Source organism: Chiloscyllium punctatum, chromosome 2 (assembly GCF_047496795.1).
Source record: "Chiloscyllium punctatum isolate Juve2018m chromosome 2, sChiPun1.3, whole genome shotgun sequence".
Lineage (NCBI taxonomy): Eukaryota > Metazoa > Chordata > Chondrichthyes > Orectolobiformes > Hemiscylliidae > Chiloscyllium > Chiloscyllium punctatum.
The window spans coordinates 131,651,401-131,667,159 of NC_092740.1; the positions used below are offsets into that span (position 1 = coordinate 131,651,401).

Genomic DNA, 15,759 nt, shown 5'->3' on the forward strand with positions numbered 1-15,759 from the left:
TTCCACTGGAATTTAGAAGAGCAAGAGGTGATGGAACTGAAGCTTAGGAAATCTAAATGGTCTTGGCTAGCTGGGTATGAAAAGGATGTTTCATCATGGGTGAATCCAGAATTTAAAACTTAGAGACAGTCCTTTGTGGGGCAGCAGTGATAAGAACCTTTTCTCTCAGTGGGTTGCGAAACTTCGGAACACACTAGCATTGGAGGCAGCATTCTTGAATATTTTGAAACAGTGAAGTTAGATTAATTCCCTTGTCTGATAAGAATATAAGATTGTTGAAGAAAGATGGAAATATGGAACTTAAGCAGATCCGCCATGATCTTGTTAATGGGTGCAGCAGGCGGGAGATTTCAAGTGATCCACTCCTGTTCCTAATTTGCATGTTCATATGTGCAAGGGATGCACATAGTTTGCATACGTACACATACATGTGACACTGAAGTCCAGCTCTGAAATCTAAACCATCTAACACAAGAGATTGATGAAGCAATGGGAGATTTCTTTTAGTACTAAAGCTTTTGGAATAAAAATAATCCTACATTTTGAAAGCATAATCCATGCAGCATGCACCACAACAGGGAAATCTTCTTATTTAAAATTGTCAGTTGATTTAAACAGTTGAACTCCAATGGAGGTAAAATCACATGCTCATTCTTTCTTCCCTATGCATACAATTAACCTTAGATCTCATTTTCTGGATCTTCAGCAATGAATGAAGAAATGAACGTATTGGAAGCTAGTTTGAGTTAACATACATCGACAATTCAAAATCTTCCATAAAACATCAGGTTATGTTTCCTTTTGTTCTCCATGACACATTGGTTCTGGTGTCAAGCATGGGTTCATACATTTGTCACTGTCAACTGTTAGTGCAATGGTACTAATTTTATGTCAACTTTACAAGCATCATATTTAAAACTTCCTTCTGGTGAAGCTCTTACATCTGTTCATCCAGATGTGTCAGAAAAAAAAACTTGCAGGTTGAGAGTGTCCTGCATAACCTGAGGACATCCCAAAGCAGATCATAGCCAATGAAGTAGCTTTTAAAGATGTCCACTACATTACTGCATTAATGTCGGAAGTTCAGCAACACATTTTCTCACAATTAGCTTCCACAAATAGTGATGTGATCAGGTATAAATAATCTGTCTTTTTTAGAATTGGTTAATGGATCACCATTATCCCCATAAAGCCTGAGAGAACTACCGTGCCCTTTTTCAAACAATGCTTTGGAAACTTTGAAATCCAACTAAGAAGGGAGTCATGTTACAAATGATGACAGCTTTGGCAGTGCAGCACTTGTGCAGTACTACATTGGAGTATCAGGCCAGTATTTTGTGCTCAAGTGTCTGGAAGTCAATCATGAACCCATATCTTTCTGATTTGGGAGGCATGTCCACTACTCATTGTCTGACAGAGCAGCGTACTTTCTGTCCAGGAATCATGTACCATTGGGAAGAGGGAGCCCATTTCCATTTAATGGTGGTGCAGTAAGCAGAATCGCTTTATAAACTAAATCAGACAAACTGTTTCCAGTGGCAGGACAGTCAGGAAGCAGGGGAACACCAATTTAAAATAATGAGCAAAAGAACGCACAGGGAGTTAAGGATTTTTTTTTAAAAACACTCCAAGTTGCTGTGATCTGGAACAAAGCTGCTCAAAGGATGGTGAAAATAGGTTCAAAAGGGAATTGGATACGTAATTAAAACCCAGAAAATGTGTTAGGACGATAGAGAAAAAAGGATGCGTTGTGAAACTAATTGAACAGCTCATTCAAAGCACGGGCATGATGGGCTGAATGGCCTCTTTCCTTCTAAGACTTCCTATGTTCACCTAACTATTGGAACTCTTGGTGGAGGTTTTTTACTTCAAAGCAGGAAGCTGCACAAGAACATAATTACAGACATGGATTTGTATCGTAAAAACTTTCTGGGAATAGTTTATTTTTACTGATTCATATTAATTCCTAGAATAATAGACCTAAAAGGAAAATGCAGCTCTAAAATACATATCAAATACTTTGAAATGAAAAAGAAATTGACTGGGTAATGAATTGCATTTGTCCATTGCATGATATGAGCATCATCTTAATCAGAGATTTTATACAGTTATATCCTGTGGCACGTTATGCTTTAGTTAAACAGATTACAGCACAGAAAATCTCTTTATTAATGACATTCCCTAAACAGGCTGTTAAATGTTAATCTTCTTGTATTTTACAGTGCTGTGTTGTGTTTCAATGGATCTAGGCAGCATGTCAGAAAACAGATCAAAAATATACAGTATATTCATGTTGGAATGAGAGCAAGCTTATGAAGAATAATTGATCGCTGGATGTGATTAGAGGCCAATAAATGGATCAAGGGGCTCAAGAACCAGAGGTCCGATTTCTTTCGAATACTTTCAACTTTCCAGGGACTTCATGCCAGTTTTTTGTCAGTTGTTGTCTTGACAGTGACTTCTGTTGTTACTGTAGATTTTCATATCCTTTGATCCAAAATAACCTTCACTGATTTGTATAAGGAGGAATTACTTAAATCAGGGTTGCTTTCCCTGGAGCACAAAAGGTTAATGGGTGATCTGACTGAGATGGCTTAGTATTTTGAAATGAACTGAAAGAATTGATGAAGTAAAACTTTCCCACTAGAGGGAGGAATATGGGGAGATAGGACACAAAGTTAAAATCAAAGTCATATTGATCAGGAGAGAAGACAGACAGACAGACAAAGAGGCTTCCAACTCGATCCCACAAAAATCTGTATCCATCAACTTAATTGACTTTACATCTGAAATTCGTACGGTATACACGAGTATGAGAGAGATCAAGAAACAAGGTAGGTAGATGGAGTTCAGTGGCAAAATCAACCATGAACTCATCAAATAGCAATTGAGGGAATGAATAGCCTCCAAACTCACCACTGCAGCATAGTCGAGAGATAATTTGTTTTTTGGAGGCTGATGACAGTGTAATTTGGAGGGACAGAATAATGCCAGTTAAAACGAGAGGGAGAGAAAAATGAGAGTGCAAACAATGTAGAAACTATGAGAGATCATGAGAGAACAAATATGAGAGGAAACTATAATTTGGAGGAGCCAGTGTTGGACTGGAGTGGACAAAGTTAAAAATCACATGATACTATGTTGTAATCCAACTGTTGGACTATAACCTGGTGTTGTGTGATTTTTAGTTCAGAGAGAGAAACTGGTTGGAAGAGGATAGCATCTGTCAATAATTAGCGGTATGGGGGGAAAGTGGGGTAAACTTTCATAGCAACCTTGGGGATGGTAATCTGGGTGAGTGGATTTCCTGGGAGTTCTAGAAACCCTCTGATATTTACTCCATTGAAACAATCTCCAAATTTTATTGTGTTGATTTATTGGTGTTTTTTATTAACTGAGGAAAAATCTGTTCTTAAATGACTGGCTGACAAAGATGGAAGATGGCACTTTTTCCTGCTGAATGTAATAGCTATCCAACTGAAAGGAAGATCTGTTTTTCACTTACCCACTTGCACCCTGACTGCCCATCAAAACTAGATACCATGGAGACATTTCTTGGAGTATTTACTGCTGCTAGGAAACATTCTACATTGCAAAAATTAGACAGTCCACCTAGATTGTTCTTAATTGGGGAAATCAGTGCATCTTCATGTGTTTATCTAATTAACTGGTAACTAATATTTGAAGACTAGATTATGCCTTTCATTTATAATTAACATACTTAAAATCAAAATCTTAACAAATGCCTCCTGCATGCCTCAAGCTTTACCTTCATTGCTGCAAACAAGAATGGATGAAAAAGGAAGTTGCCATTGTTTTAAAAAGACTAGCAAAACCCAAACTGAATCATGTCAACCTTCAGCAGTTACAACTGATTACAAGAAACCAAGAGAATCTCGTGAGCAAAGGATAAACACGAGCCATTTCTCTCTCTGTCAGCACATATCATTTTATTTAGGAGTAAATGTTGAGTTCCAGTTCCACAGTCTTCGATAACCAAACATATGACAATCCTGGAGTTGGCCTGAACTGCAAACACTCAATTATGGGGCTGAAGCTGCTCGAATACCACACTCAGTCCCAGATACCTCTTCACTCCATGTCATCACCTTGCACTTTTCAGCTGCGTATCGAATAAGAGCTCAGATTAGAGTTGGTCAGATACAGGGCATCAACTGAAGCTATTCATTCCATATCCAGCAGCCACAGAAATCATTTGCAGTGCACATGTACTACCTGAGGGCAAACCAAGTAGAACCCAACTCATTCCCCAGTCTATATGAGATTTCATTGCTCATCCATTGTAGTAGGCACATGTGCAGTCAAGTGGGTAACTTATGCACAAATGCACAAACTATGCCACCATAATACTGAGATAGTCTAGATATTCAATGAGTTTGCAAATGCTATTTGAGGAACTTTTGAAACAAAGTTCATAACATTGTGTGCACCTTAAATGACGACAGAGTCTGACACACAAATAAAAAGGGGAGAAAACCGAAATCAGCAAGAATAAATGAATGATCTTAAGCCACTCTATTTAAGCTATTATTTCTATGAAAAAAAATTATGGACTGAAATCTACAGTCATGTTGACAAACGTCTTTCCCAAAAACACTGATATCCGAGAGGCACACTGACCTTCCTGCCATCCTAGAAAGGTGGAAGATCTTATCCTGAAAAAGTGGAGGCAAGGGATCAAACCTGGGAAGTTACAATAAATCAAACAGAATAGGCAAATGAGAAAGATACTGAAATGTGGTTGGAAGGAATAGACAGTATAGCTCTGAGAGTAAATCAACACAAACTAGAAGTTACAAAGACAATAGATAGATAAAATCAAATAAATGAGTACAATCTGGTAACCATTATGTAAATATAGCTCAGGGATGACATGGATTAGGATCAGAATCTTGAAGGGTCAAGGGCATTTAGGAAGGGTAGGAAGTAACAAAAAGGTAAAAGGGTGGGTGCGTTAGTCAATGATGAGATTGGCACAATAGAGAGGGATGGGCTAAGTTCAGGAGACCAGGATATGAAAATGGTTTGGGGAGGCATGAGAAATGATAATGGCAAGAAATTACTTGGAGTGGCGTTCATGCCTCTCAACAATAAGTATATGGTAGGGTGGAACATAAAGAAATAACAACTGATTGTCAGACAGGCACAGCACTAATCATAGAAGATTTGAATCAACATAAAAGGAGGAAGAGTGGGGACTTAATTGAGGTGTATAAGATAATGAGAGGCATAGATATAGTTGATAGCCAGAAACTTTTTCCCAGGGCAGAAATTGTTAATATGAGGGGTCATAGTTTTAAGCTGTTTGGCGGAAAGTGTAGAGGGGATGTCAGAGGCGGGTTCTTTACGCAGAGAGTTGAGAGAGCATGGAATGCGTTGCCAGCAGCAGTTGTGGAAGCGAGGTCATTGGGGATATTTAAGAGACTGCTGGACATGCATATGGTCACAGAAATTTGAGAGTTTGTACATTAGGTTTACCTCACATGAGGATCAATGGTCAGCACAACATCGTGGGCTGAAGGGCCTGTTCTGTGATGTACCGTTCTATATTTTATGTTCTATATGGGCTGGTAAAATTAAATGGCCAAAGGAGTTTAGATGAGGAATTCACAGAACCCTCGTAAAATGTTGTTGGAACAATCTGCTGTGTTACCAAGAGAGGCGGGAATGTACATTTGGGGTTACAATCAGATCAGCCTTGATCTTACTGAATGTCCATATGCTTGTTTGTTCATATTTAGCAAAGGCTTGGTCCACTCTGAGATCGATGATGAACACAGGGAAGTAAAATTACAATTTGAAGGCTGGTTTATATAGACGATGGAAAGAGAGTTTATTCCACAATATAACCTGCATAACCAGAGTTTTGGAGTTTTTCTGCTGACAAGGATTATCAAGTGTGGAATATGTATTCTATTTTGTTCCTCAGATAATGCTTATCATAGAACAGTATGGCACAGTACAGGCCCTTCAGCCGTCAATGTTGTGCTGGCCTTCTATCCTACTCTATGATCAGACTAACCTATATACCGTTCATTGTACTAACTTCCATGTGCTTATTCAAGAGTCGTTCAAACATCCCTAATGTATCTAATTCTACTACCACTGCTGGCAGTGCATTCCATGCACCCACCACCTCGGACATCTCCCCTAAACCTTCTTCCTATCACCTTAGAATTATGCCCCCTTGCGATTGACATTTCCACATGGGAAAAAACTGTCTGGCTATCCACTCTGTCTGTGCCTCTCAACATCTTGTACACCTCTATCAAGTCACCTCTCATCCTCCTTTGCTCCAATGAGAAAAGTCCTAGCTCCCTCAACCTTTCTTCATAAGACATGCCCTCCAGTTCAGGCAGCATCCTGGTGAATCTCCTCTGCACCCTCTCGATGAGGTGACCAGAACTGAACACAATATCCTAAGTGTGGTCTAACCAGGACTCTATAGAGCTGCAGCATAACTTTGCAGCTATTAAACTCAATGCCCCTGCTAATGAAAGCCAAAACACATATGCCTTCTTAACCCTATCAACCAGGATGGCAACTTTGAGGGATATTGATCCGCAATTCTTCAAAGATTTCTTGAGGCAAAAGATCATAATAATTTAAAAAGGGATGTAATGTTTTGAAAGTTTGAGATAACTAAAGGAACCTTCACAACGGAAAAGTGATCTCTTAACCTGCTGGAAATTGAAGATAATGTTTATACATGGGACTATCATGAACTGTGTGTGACCACTGGCATAGAGCTGCCAACAACAATTATCATCACAATCTTATAATGGCTGGAAAGGAGCAGTTTAATATGGTTAAGATCACTTCAGTGTAAGACAGTACTTTGGAGCAGATGCAGAATCAAAATGATACTGGCTTACACAAATGCTATTCCCTCAAAAGAAGACAAAAAAATTGCAGATGCTGGAATCCAAAGTAGACAGACAGGAGGCTGAAAGAACACAGCAAGCCAAGCAGCATCAGAAGGTGCAGAAGTCGCTTCTTCAGGACTGTGGGTGGGTGTAGGAGAACCTGCAGATAAAGGGGATGGCAGGGGCATGGTAGTGAAGTGGGGATAGGTGGAGACAGGTAGAGGGTACGACCAGGTTGGTCAATGGGAGGAATGACTCTGGTTGTTGACAGGGAGGAGTGGAAGGGAGGGGGAGGGGGAGGGGCTGGAAAGGGAGGTTATTTGAAATTGGAGAACTGAATGTTGAGTGTGGCGGGCTGTATGCTGCCCAGGTGGAAGATGAGATGTTGCTCCTCCAACATGCATTTTGGTTCACGACAGCAATGCAGAAGGCCAATGGTGGTCATGTCAGAAAGAGAGTGAGTGGGGGGAAATTGAAAAGGGCGGTGACTCGGAGGTCTGGTGGGTCCCTGTGGGCCCAGCTAGATGTTCGGTGAACCGTTCCCCAAATTTACCTTCAGTCTCTCCAATGTTGAGAAAACGACATCAGGAGCATCTGATGCAGTAAACTAGGTTGCAAGAGAGGCAGGTGAACCTTTGTCTCACCTGAAAGGACTGTTTGGGGCCCTGGATGGAGGTGTGGGGAATGGTGTACCAGCAGGTTTTACATCTTTTCCAGTTCCCTCAGTAGGAACTAAGCTTGCTGAGTCTTCAGTGCTTGAGTTTACTGCAGCATCCAGGTCATTACAACAATGCCTGGTCATTTGTTTCTCATTAAATTTATTATGGTCCCCAGCTAATGGCAACACTGAACAAGTCAGATTCCAGACTGAAACCTGGCTTGATAAACCATATATTTTACTTTTACAATTTGGACAATTATTCCACATGTTCACACGAGGTAGCTGATTTTTCTTTTGTGAACTCACTTTATCGGATATTAATTGAGAAGAATTTACAGAAGGGGCTCTCAATACACATTCTGATAGATCAATGGAGACATTAGGATCTGAATATAATTTGTATCCAACAGAGGAAGACAAAAAAGCAGCCTCGGTTGAAACATCAGCGAGAGCGGGCTCTGCATGGAATGGTGGTGCAGGCCTGGGAGCAGTGAAGCTTAGTAAATGTTGAAGGAGGAGAGGTCCCACAGCAGTGATAGCAATGTCTAGCTAAGGTGGACTCTGCTTCAGTCCAGATAGAGGTCTCCCAACGAGTGAAGTGCACATCCCAGGTTCAATCCCCTGGTCCAAACTCACGAACTGAGCCAAGGCTCCAAGTCTGTGGCTAGGCCAAGGGGCCTGTTGGCTAAGACAGCAAAGAGTTGAGTCCCAGTGCAGGATCCTGCAACACTGATGGCAACTCCACTCGTGAGCTGATCCGAGCATGAACTCATGGTGGCATTGGTCAAGGTTAGATGGTGCCAGAGAAGAACGATACTTAGTTCCAGCAGCGGTGGCACGGTGAAGCACAGTTACAACAATGTCAGTGGTTTAGAAGCAGGGACATAAGGCATCGGGTTGGAGGAGACCAGATCCAGGCCCATGGCTGAGCTAGAAGGGGGAGCTGTTCCAAATACTACCAACCTTATTCAGATGTGACTATAAAATAACCTTGATTGTTTTATTTTTCTGGCTCTTTATTCTGTGTTTTGCTTTATTTTTGTGTTTAAAGATGGTGTTATAGATTGGCATCACTAACCAACACTTTTCACTGTATATGTGACAATAAATAAATCAAACCAAAAACCTTTCTTTCAGATTTCCTTCACATACACCAGATCTGATTGTCTCGACTACTATCACTCCCCAAAATACAGATAATGAATAACTCACCAACCTTCCTACCTGAACATTAAGAAAATAATTAAGGGAAGCAAAAACAGCTTAAATTTGCTTTCTAGCTCTGCTGGCCTGAAGACTATCAAAACTGAACTGTCCTTCTGCTGAGATAAAACTGCTCTTCTGAACTGAAATTTGATTGTGGTGCTTGGCCTGTCTTTCAATAGGTCATAAAAGTTCAACTTTGTAAACACTTCATCAATTACCAAACCAATTAGCTTGCTGTTAATTTTGCTTAAGTCACATGTCTTATTGGAAACGATGCTCAACCCACTATTTAAAAAATTACACTGCTTGTTTTGAAAAGCAAAGACCCCTTTGAAAACTAAAGCCACACCCATTTTACCTCTACTTTATAATCCAAATTCCTGATCTATAATAATACATTATAAACTTTCATCACATGGAATCGAATTTAAAAATGACATTCTCTATTCATTGCCATTAAATGTCCAGATCAAAAGTGGAAATTAAAATTTACCTTCCTATGCCTTCATATAGGATAATTCTGCAACATTAGATTTCTCTTGCCAACATTAGGTTCTCTTGAACCGCAGATAACACTAATTTTAAAAACATGTTTCTCTGTACAAATCTAATGTTCCTTACACAGGTATCAATTTTGCTTTCCTTTTTCACCCATAGGAACTGCAGGGTCGATAATTACAGATAAATAACTCAAGAATCAAAACTGCATGATTTAGGAAAGCGATTTGAGATTCAAGTCTCTGTGCTGAAGGAAAGTAGCGAAGATTATCCACATTCTACAGGGAATGATATAACTGGAGTGAGGGTAACGGAAAAAAATGATTAACACCGAGCTGAAGTGAGTTAGATAGAAAATAATGGGTCATAATATGAGTAAGGCATGAGTAAATAGCAAACATCCAAAGTGCAATAATATGAATAGTAAACACTCAAAGGTTATCCCAGTGAATAATAAATGGATGCTGTCCTTGCATTAGGGTTGATCATTCCCAAAGCTTGATTCTAACTAAAATGGATTTAGCAATTCCACTGTACACTTCACTACCAGAATGCTTAATATACTTATCTGAAATTCGTCCTTTCATTATTTAAGCAGATAATTTTACCCATTTATTTTATATGTTTCTGCAAAGGAGGAAATGGAAAGATCTTTAGATGCATGCAGGCAACAAAGATCAGTGGTTCCTATTAACAAAATATAGGATGTTGTTAATAGATAAGCACCATGCTTACCCTGAAGAATTCTCTGTTTTCTAACAGTATACCAATATAACTTATGCAGAATTATTTTAAGTGCCATGGAAGAGAGATGGAGAGAGTTTTATGCAATTATAAGATGAAAATCTGTTTTAAAACACCGATGACTCAAAACATATAGGAAAACAATGGGAAGGTGCAAAAAAGATGATTCACAAGGATGACAGACTTTACCCAACAGGGAAGATTAAACAGATGAGGGTTATTTTCTTTTGAAAAGAGATGACTGAGGTGTGACTTGATAGAGATCTTTGAAATTACGAAACGGTTTGGTAGGGAAAAGCAAAGAAATGTTTCCCCTTGGTGAATGGATGAGGAACCAAACTAAGCACCATAAATATAAGATGGTCACTAACAAATCCAACAGGGAATTCAGGGTATCTTCATCTGAAGAATGACAATAGCTAATATGCTGCTGCAGGGAGTAGTTGATGAGAGGACATGGGTACATTCAAAGAGAACATGGATAAATGCTATATAAATACAATTCACATTGAATTATTTTAAGTGCCATTGAAAGGATGGAGAGCATTTTTGTGCAACTATAAATGAAATCTGTGAAAATTGAAGATTAAGCAAATAGGTGTTCAGCCAAATGGTTTATTTCTGTGCTGTAAATTCTATTTGAGTAGGAAATTTATCAAGAATGGCAATAATGCACCAGGAAGATGACAAGGTCCATGTTCTGGAAGAATGAAAATAAATGGATATTTTTTATCCAAACAGTTTTAATTAATTCCAGAGAAGAAAACATATTATCTTCCCCTTGAAGCACATAATGCTTTTCCTTCAAAGGTTACAGCAACAAAATCTTCCATTGACTTAAATAACCAGATATCCATGTCCAAGATCACAACTGAACTGCAGTGTTATGGACCAGACCAAGCACCTTCCACATATATCAAGGAGACAGCCCAGACCCTGACATTTTCTTATTTAAAGGCGTGTGTAAGGTGCTGTGTTCCAGATGCAATTCAATTAGTTATACTACTCAGCTATAAGCAAAACACACTTTATTTTTACTTTATTTTTAAAATACAAAAAGAGAAAAAAAAAATCAGTCTAACTTTAAAAGAATAATGGACTAGTTAAGTACTAAACAGCAACTGCTCCAACATAGTAACATCCCTTCAACTCACCCTTGGCAAGGCAAATTCAGTAAAATGCATAGTCTCATGTGTAATATTTTGCCAGTCCAGGAGGAAAGCACATCAAGAGAAGCTTCAAGACCCCGACACATACTGAAAACTAAACAAAAACCCTAATCTGTAGGAGCCTGACTCCACCATTCATGCTCCTTCTATTGATCCAACTTTCAAAAACAAACCCCACAACCCATAAGCCATTTAATTTACTGACTTGGAACAAGACCACTTGTCACCATACTGCATTTGGTCTGGTCAGCAGTGAATAGAAGGCCATAGGTCCTCAATGAGATATTGGGCAGAATGTTCTCTGGCTGACAACACATACCCTGTGACATTATATGGATTTCAGAAATCTGCACTAGCAAAGCCAGGAAGAGAAATCACTACAGTGGGCTGTACCACTGTTAGTTCAGGAATTCTGGGAAATGGTTACAAATTAGCAAAGTTGGGATTTTAGAAGTTGTTGGTGTTGGACTAGGGCGTACAAAGTTAAAAATTACTCAACACCAGGTTATAGTCTGATGAAGGTCTGATGAAGGTCTGATGAAGGAGCAGCGTCCCAAAAGCTACTGATTCCAATTAAACCTGTTAGATTTTTGAACCCATTGAAAACTGTGAGCAACAATGGATTGTTTTGTATAAAGATTGTAACAGAAATTTAAACATCTTCATAAACATTATTGATCTTCATTGGGAATGTAACACAATGTAAGACTTCTGTTTCATCAAATCTCTGAAATCACATCATATAAACACAAGACCACTGATGGTTACTCGCAATGATGCAAGAAGCCAACCATATATACAGCAGTGAATGTAATTTGGGTGGGGAATCCTAAACTGCCTCAAAGGTGAGACGTCCTTAGAGCTGAAGTCCCACTGCTCTATTCTCATGTAAAGTCAAACCAGCTTTTATGCTGCAAATGATCCTAGAATATGAAGCAAAATGTGTTATACTGTAAAATTAAATCCTAATACACATGTTACATAGTGGTATGGGCCTCATAGGATCATGTAATCCTAATGGAAAGAAAGTGAGATGCAGTTTGATATACTTCCATGATGGTCCATGACGTAAGTTTAAATGTAAATCTACCACAATGACTATCACAAATAGGGAAAAATTTGTGAAGTATGCTCTGAAAATGATAACTGGCATAAGCATACTCTGATTCCAAGCATTTCACATCTGTTCCACAATCTTGGAAACTCCAATTGGCCCTACATGTTTCTAAACAGGCAATTTTTGCTTGCAAGCATGAAATTCCGAAAAGTGTGATAACTTGAGGAATGCTGCAAAGGTCCAGCAACTCACTTCACCCTCACAGTTACATGTCTACTCATACTCTGAATTAGGACTTGTTTCCATTCAGTGATGTGATTCAGCATTACTGCCTCAATTCAACTACAAAATAAACACAAAAACAAGAAGCAGGAACACAATGTTGAAGGAAAAAAAGATAATTCATGCAGAGGGTTGGTTATTGAGAAATACAGAAACAGACAGGATTGTAAACTGCTTAGGATAGATTGTTTTTAATAGGTTAATCCATTCCAGATAATATATTCATGTTGGTAAGTTTTATTGTTTACCAGTGAAATTTGCACACAACCAAAGCAGATTCACTATGGCTGAAATCCATTAGATGAGCCAAACGTAACTCTACACTGAACTTGCTAAAAGCAAACACCATTGTTGATCAATATCTAATTTTCCTAAAATATTCAAAAAGACATCAGTTGGTATGCAAACTAAATTGAAATTTTCAGACAAGATTTTGAGCACAATGGATGAATGAGCCTCTAGACAGAGAAATCTGCCATGAATTTAGCAGTTATGGAGTCTAAAGTCGATCTTGAAGTAATTACCAAGGTGCCTCTGCCCATCCCTCTGTTGTGTACCAAACCAAAAGATTGCTGGGTCCTTTCATTAGCCTGGCAGTGCCTAACTGCTGCAGGTCTCAAGTACACACCATTGTTTGAGCTGCAAAGTTCAATGAAAACAGTCCAACTGGGGAGTAAATCAAAAGCCTCTCAAAAGAGAATGTTAATTTTCCTGATGAGCAACCTCCCATGCCACCGCCCAATCCCCATCCCACAGTGAAGGAACTGCATGAGACCAGATTCAATGAAAAAACAAGTCTTTTGGAATTTCAATCTTGATCCCTTTTTTTGGACCACAGGTGATCCAATATGATCCCCTCAGTTGGTCAGGATGCACAGGCACTCCACAGAATGGATCGCATTTGAGATGAAGAACATGGGGACTATCAACCTGGTAAATCTCCCCTGATGTCACTCTCTGATTATATTAATTCTTTTGCAAGTGACTGACAAAGTTTGCTCTTGGTTATGAGTAAGGCAATTGTGTCTTAGCCCAGCCAGCAGTAAGACTGAGGCACCACATCAAGTGATATGAAGGAACATGGAAATCAGCCATTGACTACCATCAACATGGTGAACTGGTTTTATGTCCTTTTTAATCTTTTTACTTTTGACAAAATATGGAGGCTGTGGCTAAGCCTTCAAGGTGATTATCCCCAGTTATTGGCTGTTGCAATGAGCTGTGAGCAGTAACATGCAGACTTGTTGAATGGACATTTGCGAGTCTATAATACTGCTGCAGAAATGAGGCTGGGAACCAGATACTGCAACACAGGTGGCCACCCTCACCAGGTGTTCTGGCTTCTCAGAATGACCCTCTTTTCCACACTTTATGCCAGTTCCTACCTGAAGGATGTATCCACGGACATAGTCTCGGAGAGTCCAGCCCAGGCCATGAAGGATCTGAAGCACCTCCTCCTGTTTCAACACACTGAAGAGACGGTCAAGAAGAATTTTGAGGCGCACTGGAACAGCCTGTGTTCCATACAACATCAGGCTGCTGATGTCAAACACCACATTGGACTGAACAATCTCCACCTGAGTTGGATGGTAGAGGTGTTGGGTGCTGAGCTTGTCCAATGCTGGAGAAAAGAAACAACAAATTACATTTAGTTTAAACTAGAGAGATTACTTAGCACAGAAGACAACAAATCAGTTCATGCCTATGCTGTTTCTTCTGAAGTACAACCAAGTAGATTCACATGGATGATACAGCAGTGGAACAGCCAGGAAGCACTTGGTTGCACAAAAGGAGTGAAAAGTCAAGTACTGTACCCCCAAACAGATGTTGGGGCTGGAGCTAAAATGAAAACATTAAATGAATGTTTGATAGATTTTCATTTTGCAAGGGAATTGCAGAATTAACTAAATAATCACAGATTACAAAATCAAGCCTCATAGGGAGAGTTAAAGTCATAATCTAACTGAATGGTGGAGTAGGTCTAGGGTGAAGAACGGCTTCCTCCTGCTCTTATGATTCTCCGCTTAATAAATAAATTAACAATAAATTTGTTTCTGTCACACTGAGTCAATTACTTCACACGGCTCTTTTATCATGATTTTGAGCATAACTAATGATAAAAGCCAGTCTTGAATGAATCAATCTTGTTATACATTTACAAAAATACATCACCCAGCCCTCCCTATTTTTGCTTTATTGTTATCAAACCCCAACCCAGCACCTAGCTTGCTGTCTCCCAACTACAAATGGCTATAGGACAGGCTGGATGGACAGTCCTTGAAATACCTCCAGCTAACCCTCCAGTTATTTCCTCCTCTGCTTCATTTCACAGCTCTAGTCTTGCTCTTTCCTCTTCCTTTTCTTCTTTGATAGGGCATGCTTGTACAGAGAGACCAAAATGAAGGGCCACAAACATTGTTCTGACAACAGATCACAGTCCCAATGTATTTTTAGTCTTTTTTTTCACTTTTAACATCAATAGCATGCTGGTTTTAAAAGGGGACAGCTACAGAAAAAAAATCAGATTTAAATTCAGTAACTGGAAAAGTCCGATGTGCAGCCAATGAATTTCAGACATATAAGTTAACCAGGAAACTTCAGACAGGCAAGACTTAACAAGAGGAGATAATGAGGGATTGAATATCTCTTCCCTCTAAACGAAAAGCCACCTGATGCAGTCTGTTTTACCCTCCAGGAAGACAGAAGAGGACAGGGGCTATAAAGCCAGTTTCAACTCTACTGGAGTACAGTCATGGGACTGAACACTTTCACAAGTACCAACCTGGAATGGAGTATTACTGTGCTGTGAAAGTCTCAGTTGAAAAACTGTCACTAGATACCCCTGTGCTGCAGATAAAAAAAACCTCGCTTTCATTGTGTGTGTGCAAATTAGCTTTTTTGAAAAACAGATCAAAAATAGAATTTCAATCAGCCTACAAAACCGAGAGTTTCAAAAGGTGATTGACTTCTGAACTCAACGTTACTGATTACCTTCATTGCAAATGCTGCAATGTTTAACTGTCCACTCTTTACAAACAATTCAGAGACTGATCTGCAAAACTGTATTTTTCAATTTTTTCATCTTTTTGGTCTCACGTCATTTCTAATTTGTGTGTATGTGAGCTGTATTAATAACCTTTCTCACATTTAGTAATTAATAAATTCACAGTCTTTGTTAATTTAAGAAATCCTGTTTAAATCAGCTTATCTCAAAAAGTAAGTTCATCTGTCTTTGGGAATAGTTTTCTTAAGAGA

General features: G+C 39.2%; 1 protein-coding gene across 22 annotated transcripts in view; it reads right to left on the minus strand.

Moving 5' to 3' along the window:
* The window catches only part of bnc2 (basonuclin zinc finger protein 2), a 583,190-nt gene that overhangs the window by 179,149 nt on the left and 388,282 nt on the right, over nucleotides 1–15,759 (minus strand). For all 22 annotated transcript variants that reach the window (XM_072589035.1, XM_072589041.1, XM_072589036.1 and 19 more), the window contains one exon: nucleotides 13,890–14,125. In XM_072589035.1, coding sequence (XP_072445136.1) covers nucleotides 13,890–14,125 — 236 coding nt within the window. The remainder of the gene's footprint in view (nucleotides 1–13,889; nucleotides 14,126–15,759) is intronic.